The sequence below is a fragment of the Rhagoletis pomonella genome, unplaced genomic scaffold (assembly GCF_013731165.1).
Source record: "Rhagoletis pomonella isolate Grant_MI unplaced genomic scaffold, Rhpom_1.0 Rhpom_scaffold_00003, whole genome shotgun sequence".
Classification (NCBI taxonomy): Eukaryota; Metazoa; Arthropoda; class Insecta; order Diptera; family Tephritidae; genus Rhagoletis; species Rhagoletis pomonella.
In genome coordinates this window covers 78,808,306-78,819,928 of record NW_023458557.1, presented here as the reverse complement: position 1 = coordinate 78,819,928, position 11,623 = coordinate 78,808,306, and the positions used below count along the sequence as shown (strand labels likewise).

General features: G+C 38.4%; 2 protein-coding genes across 3 annotated transcripts in view; both read right to left on the bottom strand.

Moving 5' to 3' along the window:
* The window catches only part of LOC118735600 (serine/threonine-protein kinase meng-po), a 72,748-nt gene extending 70,067 nt beyond the window's left edge, over nt 1-2,681 (bottom strand). The window contains exon 1 of the mRNA XM_036465437.1: nt 1,096-2,681. The gene's annotated coding sequence lies outside the window, so the exon portion shown is untranslated. The remainder of the gene's footprint in view (nt 1-1,095) is intronic.
* The window catches only part of LOC118735598 (tubulin glycylase 3B), a 14,216-nt gene extending 3,345 nt beyond the window's left edge, over nt 1-10,871 (bottom strand). Inside the window, exons 1-2 of one of the 2 annotated variants that reach the window (XM_036465431.1) lie at nt 9,531-10,871; nt 2,688-3,454 (exon numbers count right to left, since the gene is read on the bottom strand). In XM_036465431.1, coding sequence (XP_036321324.1) covers nt 2,688-3,454; nt 9,531-10,776 — 2,013 coding nt within the window. In that variant the 5' untranslated portion in view covers nt 10,777-10,871. The remainder of the gene's footprint in view (nt 1-2,687; nt 3,455-9,530) is intronic. The other variant, XM_036465430.1, reaches the window with a different exon arrangement.
* Between the last annotated feature and the right edge of the window lie 752 nt (nt 10,872-11,623).

Sequence of the window (11,623 nt, the reverse complement as noted above, 5' to 3'; positions counted from 1 at the left end):
ACAATTGGCACAGAGTTACGCGGGTCCCTATCGGTAAGCTCACTTTGGTCCACAGGTGGTGATTGGACGCCTATTACGACATTCACCGGACGGGAGATAGTGCAGGTGGCTGAATGCCGTTGATTGCCAGTCTGTACTGTGCCGGGTCCAGTGGTACGTATTATTGGATCTTGTTTTTCCGTCCGCAGAGATACCTTCTGAAGTGCCGCCTCGGGCAATTGTCTGTTCGAGAGCTCACGTCTGCAGCACCCAACAAGGAACCGCTTGCTGAGCGTGATGTTGAACATTTGGGCCTCACTATGTAGGTGGTGTTCTGACAACATCATAAGGCAAGTCGTGAATGCCTGTAGTGCTGTGTTATAGCATGTCGGTAGAATCGTCCACTGCGTCCTACTTGTCCACGGCAAACACACGGGCCTTGCATGTTCTTTTCTTTGTTTTTGCCCCAAGTGCTGACGGCGAAAGATTTTAGAACTTTGTTGCGGTTGTATATTTTGTTGGCAATTGTATGCGACAAGAAAGAGGGCAGGCTGTCGTAGGTTACGCCGAGGATATTTGGATTGTTCACTGTCAAATACGCGTATGTGGCATAACCTCTTTTGTCCAGGCGGTGAAAATGGTTTCTGTGGATTGCAGTGAAGAAGTGAGCAGATTCGGAGAGATAACCGTTTACCTTAGACCAGGGGTCATCAATTCCATTGTTGGACGGCATTTTCGAGTAACCGTCAGCTTATGAGATGATGGAGACTCCATCTGGCATTTAAGAGGTTTCGAAATGTAGAAATTTAACGTAAGCGGGGAGGGGACACCAACCTGTGGAACCACCTTTTTAATTTTCCTGGGTTTTCGCGGTTTATCTCTAAAAAAAAAAACAACTAACAAGTGTCGACCACTCCCTTGTTCAATAAAGGAAGCCTTAATGTCTTCTAGTAGCGTAGAATGACACACGATTTCGAACGCCATTGACAAATCCAACGCCCTCACAGGGGCCATGCTGATGCTTCGCGGGGGTCAAGTGGTACGCAAAGTATGGCGGTAGCAGGGCCTCTAGTGTCTTCGCGACAGGGAGGAGTGTTATCGGTCAATAGGACTTACCTTTATTGGCAATTTTCCCTGGTGTCAGGAGAGAGACACTATTCCCAATTTTTACACGTTAATTAGAGTGGTCATTGACAGATTTAGGACCTTCGTGAGGTAATCTACAGTCGATGGACCCATTCTTTTCACCATCAGCTTGCATATTCCGTCGGGAACAATGGCTTTTGAGGCTTATGCCTTACCTATGGCCACATGGAATTCACCGCTGATGAAGACAAGAGGCGCATTTGGTTTTGGCAGCTTTTTGGTCACTCGACGCATGACTATGTCGACCGAAGGAAGGGTGGATTTGGACCCTTTCATCTATATTTCTATTTCATATAAAAGGACGAAGACACTGATAGGCCATGAATTATTTTTCGCCGATCGCTAGACTCAAGGAGGTTAGTTCTAAAAAGCTCTAGACCCATAAACATAGCTAAGAATAGGCCGGTGGTGACACCATATGAAGTTATCAATCCTTTGCCGTTTTTATAGCTGAAGTGCTCAACCTCTAGGGGTCTCGTCAAATGGTGTCTTCTGAAGTTTCTGCATCGGCGAGCCTGAGGCCGAGGAAGCGGACGATGTCGATGGCGAAGTGCTTCCGATATCAGGGTCGTCATTTCTTTTAACGGCACATGCTTCTTCAAGTGGTGTAGGTATGCGCTATTGTTGCTGAATTCGCCATCGCTATCTGTTCTAGTTCTCGAGATTTTAGATTTTGTCACAAAACACAGTACAGCTGGTGACGGAGGGAGTTTGGTGATGCAGAGGTCCAGGAGAGTACGCCGTTTTGGGAGCGCCCTGTTGAAAATTTCGACTAGCTTTACGGAATTCCCATAACGATTGACGTCCACTCATATAAATAGCAGTTTATCCACCGTCCTATTATAAGGTCGACGTTAGCGGTTGTTGTTGTTATAGCGGCTACCTCGCCCTGCCTAAACCGAATTATTCTTCAATAAATGTCGTCAAGCCCAATTAACGGTAGGCCCAGGAAACGTAGTGTTTCAGCGGCGTCGGGACAGAGGGAGTAACTCTATACTATGCCGATGTGGGTGCAGATCCTCGCTCATCTGTGTGGTGTATGCGGCTAGCTTTTCTTGATGCTGACTCAGGTTGGGGAGAAATTCTAGCGTGGCTTTTGCCACTAGGGGTAGGAGGAATAGGCTATTTATGATTATCCTGCATCCGCCTTCTAGCATGGCTTTTGCCACTAGGGGTAGGAGAAATAAGCTATTTATGATTATCCTGCATCCGCCTTCTTTCCTAACTTAAGAAGAGTAATGATCCTACTTCCACATCTGTGATATGATCAGGGTGGACAGTGACGGCAGAAAGAAAAGGATATTCGGTGGAGCAGCTTCACTGAAGTCAACACGTCTGTCCACAAGTAGGTGCGGCTGCATACCGGCGTCTTTCTGTTGAGTAAGCCGTCCGTGATAAACATAGTTGAGATTCTACTAAACAACCTAATTTAATACATTGATGGCTTTCTACATGAGTTTTATGTAGTTTTTGAGACTTTCTTAATCGAATACATTTTCTAATACTACTTCTGTTCATTTAGCTCATAAAAAAAAAATAACGAAAATGTCGCATTTACTCACCGGTGGCGGACCTCTTAATCGTTTTAGCGGCACTTTAATTAGTTGTTCGGTTTTGTGTAATAGCTTTGGTGCTCTTGGTGCTTTCTTTGGCACTATATTTGTAGGCTTGAAAAGGGTCATTCTCTTTCCACAAATGTCTAATCCAACTTCAGGATCAAACTCCCTGTTGAATTTATAATTCACCTCGTAGACGCGCTCAAAATTACCAGTGGGCGCATGCGGATTGCATGGCAAATCGACAATTACTTTTATCAAATCCCTCAGAGCCATTGGACAAATACGCGCAGTCACATCAGTGGATGGCGTCAAATCCGGTGTTGAATTGATTTCAATTAAAATGGGATTGTAATCCTCATCTAACATCAAATCACAACCATACAATTCGAACGTATTTTCCACAAATTCTGTCTCTTCCATGCTAGCCATTACAACGGCTGTAAGATTCTCTTTGAAACCTGGATAAATACGTTCTTCCCATACGTTATTGGGAGCATTCGTGTGTTTTAGAAAAACTTTAAAGTGTTCCAACGACCACATATTATTCTTCGGCAGACGTACATCACGATTGGGTTTATTCTTATAACGCTTCTGTACGGAATTATTTGTGAGATGTATCGATTCGCGGAGATCATCTATGGTGAATTCTTGAGAGCTGAATCGTAGATAACAATCCTTATACAACCAAAGTGATAGAGTGGATTCACCAATCGAGAGCAACATGTACTGGCGTATGTCGAATTTTGTTTTGTGTATCAAAAGTGGACGTTCTGTGGAAAAAGAAAAAAGAAATTGTGCCGCATTTAGAATATTTTTTAATTACTTGTGCAAACTAATGTTTCATGGTTTCCATTTATAATAACCAGAAACACCGGGAAGTATCGCCATATGTAATGAGAAATCTAGTACCCAGAACCCTGCGTGATCGTTGCGATTTATAGTAAAATGTGCAGTCTTGATGAATTGCATTTAGGTCTCAGTCGAAGTAGTTAACCTGAAGAGATCATTGATATTGATGATTGATGCTATTATTAAGCTTCATTACATTATTACAAGCTTCCCTGCAGTGAAACCCCAAACTAGTCAGGAAAAATACTAGCTTACAACTAGAATTTCCTGACTGAAACCGAACTAGTTCGAAAATGACCAGACCTGTGCCAAGTACAAAATGATTTATTCATGCCCTGTTTTATTTGACTTCGACAGTTTAATACAATAGAGTACACAAAATATTATAACTTTTATTTGGGTATATTGTAAACCGTTAAAGCGAGTATATATACCATACTTGTTAAATAATAATTATACCATACTTGTTGAATAATAATTAATATTCATAATGATTATTAATTAAAGCATATTTTTTAGATAACCGTTTAATTATTAAATACCAATATTAGCACCTTTTTAATGATTAATTAACTACTTACACAAAATTTTTTAATTAATTCGTTAATTTTAATTACATCATTTTGTTATTTTTGATAATTTTCAATTATTTTTGACTTTTTTAAATAACACGATTAATATAATTATTTGATTAATTTCAATTATCAATCAACAAGCCAAAGTATAGACAAAAATTAAGAATATTTATTTATTTTATTCTTATCCAAATCTCAAATTTTAAACATCAATTACTACTTAAAAAAAAAATATTAAAAAGTGCTGAAGTGCGCAAAGTTAATGAATTTAATTTATTTTAATGAAAACTTTTATTTTAATTTTAGTTCACTCAAAAATGAACTAAAGTATTCATTTTAGTTTAAACTAAAATAAGATAATAATATAGTTATTTATTGTACCTGAAAGCCTTTACTTTTAATATAATTTAATGGAAAGTGCATTTAAATTTAATATCGAAAGTGTGAAATATTTATGTATTTATATTTCCTTTTAATTAATACTCAAAAAATGTAACACTAATTATTGGCAAATCTAAGGCTGCTAAATAAAAATGTATAATGTATTAAAGTGTACTTAATCAAAAGTTTTTATTTTTTGTATATTCATGAATTCATTTTATTTTTTGACTTCCAAAGTAGTGGTTTGGGCCCATAATTGTACTAGTATTTTTCTGTCTTGTTTGAACTCGTACGAGACTGGTATATATCTGAGCGAAATCTGACAATTACCATTTCGTAGGACATCCCCATGTTAAAAATACCAGTTTATTTGATGGAAAAAAGATAGTTGGCTAACTAGTTGAGCATGCGGTTCATACTAGTTGTGAGGTAGTTTACAACTAGTACATTTGACTACAGTGTTAATACACTAAGCTGACCAACCGTCCTCCTTTGAGGAGGATTGTCCTTCTCAAACGTGATTTGTCCTCCTCAATAATGTTGTCCTTCTCTGTCCTCCCTTTGAGCAAAAACGTCCTCCTTGTCCTCCTTGTCTTCAAGTTTTATAGCAGTAATGAAATTTAAAAAAAATTTCGTTCAGAATATTATTATTTTCTAATCGTACACATTCATTGTATTTAATAGGCGTTTACATTGTTCAAATTTCAGTTAAATGATGTAAGTATTTGATTCAACTAATCTCCTGTGAAAGTTGAACAGTGTGCCTTTTAGCCCTAATCAATAATATTTTGCCCATTACAACATTGAAAGATTAGCTAACGACGCGTCTCCACAGACCGAAATTATTGCCTGCCATATGTCATTTTGTTTGCCAGATACATATGTATGTATAAGTTTTATCAGTGGCAGTGTGTATGGGGATTTTTTATCTTGATAAACAATTTTGTAAGACGGCTTAAAATAAGTATGTTCGTTGCATTGGAGCGCAAATCTGCTTAAACATTTTTAGAAAATGTGTTATTTCACATCCAAGTACATAATCAAAAATAGCACAGGCCTGTGTGGTTTTCCCCTTAAAAAATTAATTAGCGATTTGGGTATGTATAGGTACCAGCTACCAAAACGATGTTAAAAAATTTCGTCACGAATATTTTTTGAGAAAATGTTTCTTAGCGGTGCCGTGCATTACTAGGGTTAACTTCGAAATAACATAAGTCGCTCTGATTTACTTAGGCTCTTTATGTGTTTTATTACTAATACTATTGGATTTTAAGTAATAAATCTCACCGTGCTAGAAAATAACCAGGGATGTATTTTAATTTAACATACCGTAATTACGGCTGCCATAATCCTGAACCCTGACTAAGACACTTATCATCCAAATTAAAAAAGAAGATACAAGTGAATATGGTGCCAATATATTCCCTATAAATAAGTTAAGTTGCTTTGGTTCTGATATTATAAGCAATGTAAACTACATTGCTTGTGGCACAATCCGTAGAGCTGAATGAAGTTCTGAATTTTTAATTATAAACGAACAAATTTATCTTGACGGTGACGTAATGTGGTCTAGAATGTTCTCCTAACCACTATTAGCGAATTTCCGCATATCCTATAATGCACTTCATGATAATTTTTGCCAATTTGTATATGCATAGCCTGAAGATAATTTAGGTACTGAAAAAAGTGCTTCCCTGCATGCTTCCTAGAAAGGCGTTATGTACCTATTTACAATTTACGCGAATATACTTAACCCGGCGGGAGTGAGGTAACAAAATGTTACAAAGAGTATGTGGCAGGGTAAGACATACCCGCAAAAATGTATTTGACATAGAATTTGCGGTAAATTAAAGGTGCTTTACTGTAACAGGCAATGTTGTAAGAAAAACGAAGTTATAAACTTTTCAAACAAAAATGTTGGTACTTTTAAAAAATCCACAAAAGATTAAAAGGAAACAGTATTAACAAAAAAATACCGCATACTCCTACATATGGCTTTTTCACATATTGGGATGATGGAATGTGGAGGTTCATTTATTTTGAATGAGATTCTCTGAAGAATAAATGCTGGAATATTACATAGCCAAGCGATGTTAGCAAGCTTGTAACTCGAGCATAAGCCCCACTGCAATCACGCCACAATTCTCTACCGCAGTATTTTGATTCTAGCTACACTAAACAACTAAACGTTTGAATGACTAGAGAGAAAAATACACTCCGGGTTAAGTATATGTTTATATTACTTAACATTACAAATAAGATTCAATAGGCATTGCAAGTCTAAATCAAACTATTTGATATTAACCTTAAATAAATTCCTTAAAGAAGTATGATTTTTATAAATTAAGAAAAACTTTAAAAGAACTTCTTCAAACGGCGTCCTACAAAAACCCTTCTGAAAACTCTTTTTTGAGTAGCGAAGGCAGAAGACTTTCAATTTTGTGCCGCTCCATACAAAAAATTAAGGAGAAAGGATAACTTTCAGAATGGCCTTTTGGATAAGATTTTAGTTCCTGATATTATCTACGGGGCAGTATTTATGTATGACCCCTCAGTCGTGTACCTGATCAGGAACTTGCACTTTTTGGCATTCACCTCAAAAAAAGATTTTAACCAAATAAACAAAACAGAAAGAAAATATTCAACATTTTAGAAAAAACGTTTTGTTATCAGTTTTCGACTACTAATGACAGAAGGCTTAACCTTTTTTCATAGCAAAAATCTGCTAAAAATTAGAGGAGTGTCTGCATTGACCTTCATTAAAAAATCAATACAATTTAAGGGTGGGCCAGGACTCCAGGACAATTTGTCTAAATCAGGACAAATCCTGTAAAACCAAAACGTCTGGCAGCCCTAACCTAGACATTAAAAAAATAACATAATTATTGGAACGGGGAAAAATTTGATTTCGCAAGCCAACAGCTATTTATTTTTAAATATTTTCTTATAAAAATTTAGTTCATTCTTTAACAAATACCATACAAATTCGCATTTAAAACTTTGTGAAAATATAAAAATTCAGCGAATTTTCGCCAAAATTTGACACTTTTTTAAGAATTTTGGGGAAAGTTTTGCGTATGCATTTTTATAGCCCATGCAAATTTTAGTATAATAAAGTGCGAGTTTCATATGTCTACAAAATATCGTCGAGTTTTTGCAGTTTTTTACGGTGTCACTCATTTTCTTCCATACGAAGTATGTTCGACATTTTTTTTATATGGAAGAAAATTACCAACACTGTCAACCATGGTACAATAAAAACAGGTAGAAGCCAATTTGACGTCAAACCTACAAAAGTCAAAGTTTTCGGGAGAGTAAAAATAAAAATGAGCGTGTGTAAGGAAAAATAAAAAATTACATTTCACTGGTTGACGTTTTTAAGTAAATTTGAAGTTTAATTTTATTTATTTATTTTCTCTAGTTAAAATTTGTTAATTCGTTTGTTGTTTTGCCTTTTTTATGAGTTGCAGTGTTGTTGGAGGGACTATTCGGCATAAGAGTCATAGTAACAGCATTTGGCATCAAACGTGCCTTTCCTGTACCACCCGGTGCATTTATAAAATCTGCTGCTTTAATATGTTTAACGCACAGCAAGGCATTTCGCTGCGTCTCTGCCCCACAGCTGCTTTCTCAACACTCCTCACGAGAAGGACATTGAGGCACGTTAAAAAAATTAGTGGTATTTGATTTATAAACCGCACAACACTACACAAATTCAAATGTTAATTAAAATTTGTTTTTAACGAACATTAAAAAAAACAAACGACATGACATTTAAAGCGTAACGAAATATAGGAAATAAAAGAAAGCCAAGTTGAAGTTTAAAGGTTTGGTTCTCATGAGAGCAACGTCATTTTGGCTTCTACCTGTATTTATGTGCCTTGACTGTCAACAAACGAAAAAAAAAAATTGCCAAAAATCAACGGCAACTTTGAATTGTTTTTTCTTCTTTTAACAATGTTAACTTATTCGTTATTTATGTGCTAAAATAAATGTAAAACATATATTTTGTGTTTTCAATATAGAAAATTTGTCCTCCTGGAATGCTAAAAAATTCTGGTCACCTTATAATACACAGACATTTTTCTGCCTTATCCTTTTCCCTCACTCGGCTAACTATAGAATGTCAGCTTTAACTTGAGCGCGCTGTGGTAAGAAATAATATTTGGCAACCCTAAATCTAGGTTCAAAACAACACAAGACGCGTGCTCAGAAAATTAAGGTGGCCTTCTTGAACATAAAATCCACGGAATGTTGTTTCCCTGCTTTAAAGAATAGGCGTAGATCATTTCATCTTTCATCATCAGCACCCTAGTAGTCCCTTCGTCCATGCAAGTCACGTTTTAAAGCCTCATGCATAATGCCGTCTTGAAGGTCCGTGAAATCGTTTGTATTCAATGATTCTGCAGGGTGGTTTTCGAGCTCGCTGAAGACTTCCGAATTCTAAACATGCTTCTTAGTCTTAGTCGCTTAGGACTAGTCAGAAATAGTCAGAAATAGTCAGAATCAGTCAGATTTTACTGGAAATCGATCCCGTACTCGGTTCTCTGACTATTGAGAGGACAAAAAAGAGAGCAAAAAAGGTCCTCTCTCTGTCAGAAGTTACCAGTTTTAGTCATGCCTGGAAGGCATATTTCCACGCCGCCCAACCAGTCAGCGGATGCCAGATACGCCCGAAGGCCGTCTCCACTTCGCTCTCCTGGTCAAAACGTGTGTCAGCCTAATTAGAAGGGGGCGTACGACGTACCTGAAAGGCATATTTCCAGGCAGCCCGGCGGTCGGGTGCCAGTTCGGCGAACGAAATTCGATATTCTTCCTCTGGCATATGTCCCGCGTTGGACATTCTGTGCTCATCAATCATACCTCTTCTACAACCACCTACTCAAAGCCACCAACAAACCTGCTAGTACAAGCATTCAAATCTTCTTTCACACATTACCCGAAACCGACTAGAGTTTACGGTCCCCATGATGATCTGCTCGCAAAGCATCAACTATCGTGCGATATTTTAGGACGCAGCATTTTCCGTAGGAAAGCTTACCTATATATTTTTGTGCGATATATCGTCTTTGTGGATTGTTGGTTGCCCATTGCAAAATCTCATCGATAGAACCTTGTATGATGATGCCAAGCCCGCGGCATTGATAGCCCGGCTTGAGTATCCACAGATTACGGTAACCATCCCATTTGTAGTCTCTCCGTCGCTCTTCCAGCTTAGCCAAATACAACCGACTGAGTTTTGACACCTCCTCCAATAAAGCCACATTGGCTTGAATTTTCGCATGGTTACGTATGACTTCGTTAGAATTCGCAATGAACTGCTGCCACTCAACCTTTTCGCGATCTGCATTCGTTACAGTCTCATCGTCCAATGTACGATGATCCAATTCATCGAAATGTTTTTTTAAATTTGTCACAGCAAAATGCACCACAGAAATGGGCACTGTACCTGCATCTGGATCAACAAGCTCCGACAAGCGATGCATATTCTCCGATAGAAATTTGAGCAAACAACGACATTGAGTTTGTCGGAAATCCTCTATGAATGCCATGCGTTCTTCTGTGCTACCACCGAGACGATAAAAACGCGGATGACTCATGCCACACACGCCCTTCTCATGGAACCACTGTTGCTGCTCGGCGCAACCAATCAAACCGACCTTGGTGGAAAAGTCCAAATTACGACCGCGTCGTACACGATTTCGTAGTGGCAAAATATCAGTGTGAAAATCACGATGGGATTTCGGTTGCCAAATGAAGAAGGCAGGAAAGTGACTAATAATTTTCGAAATGGCTACTGCTTCATAGTCGTTGCCACGCTTTGCATGTTGCAGCAGTACCTCTTCGGGCAAGCTCTGCAATTTCGGATAACGATTTGGCGTCAGCTTCTCCAACCAACCGCGATTCAGCAAGGCACGCCTTATTGTATGGTAATTACCGTAAACGGTAAAGATGCGTCTATTGCGAAAGGCCTCAATTACACGCGACCGATAGATGCTCGAAAGCGTGCGTGTCGGCGTGGCACTAGCCGTCTTACCATCATTTAACACTGACATACTTTTTTGAGCATCTGACTCTACCCGGTAAGGGACGCCAGCGCTGCTGCGACCGAGTACGTAATCCACTTTGGGAAAAGATGGCTTTGAGATGTTAAGTTTTGTTACTGCACACCGTTGAGAGAGTGTCGCTAGTTCAGCATCCAGAGTTTGAATTAAAGCACGGATTTTGTAGACTGGATTGTAGTATTGGTTTCTATAATTTGGCCAAGACGTTGTGGAATGTTGCATTCTGTTTACAACAAATTTTGAAGCAGAAGCCGAAATTTTTTTGTTTGCTTGAAAATTTTTTTATACAAATTTTGAATAACTTTCAAAAAAAATTTACATTTCATATATTTGAAGACGTCCAGTTTTTGTTTTGTTACGAACGCGGGTTTGGGTGAATAAAAAAGTTAATTTTTTTCTTTTGAATATTTCAAAACCGAATTTTGAATAACGCGAAAAAATTGTGCCATAAATACATATAGTGCAGCTCGGATAAAAGTTACCACCGAGTGAATAATTCGAATAAGGAATGAATAACCTTTCAATTTAGAGAAATCAAAGGGATTTTTTGTAAAAAAGGCTCACTCATAAATCTTGCAAAAGTTTCGTAAAAGACGTTTTGTAACAATTCGACCAAAGTTGGGAAGGCTCAGGGTCAATCTGGTAAGCGCGTCCCGATTGTATCGGAGGTTGTTGCTGTTGTGGTAGCAGCATACAAATTCCCCAGAGTTTTTGGGGAGTGTTGCTGGAGTGTCAGTCCTTGGCCAGATATAAGTCTGGGTCGTTCCGGTTACATAGACCCGACTGTCGTGGGAACGATTGTATCGTAGGTCCTCCAAAATAGCCGTCCGCTGAAATTTTAGCCCAACTCCGTTGCGTATGGTGAGCAAACATACAGTTAGCTGCCTCGTATGAGCTCAGACTTGGCACACATTTCCCAAGAACGTGGATAGATCCTTCACGGCATCCTAGAAATGAAGCGATCTGGCCAATTCTATACTTCCTTGGTCGCAGTCTCACAGAGTCAGAAGACGATACTATACCACCTGACTAAACTCTTTAGAGGTAGCTGAAGCTCTTCATTTGCTGC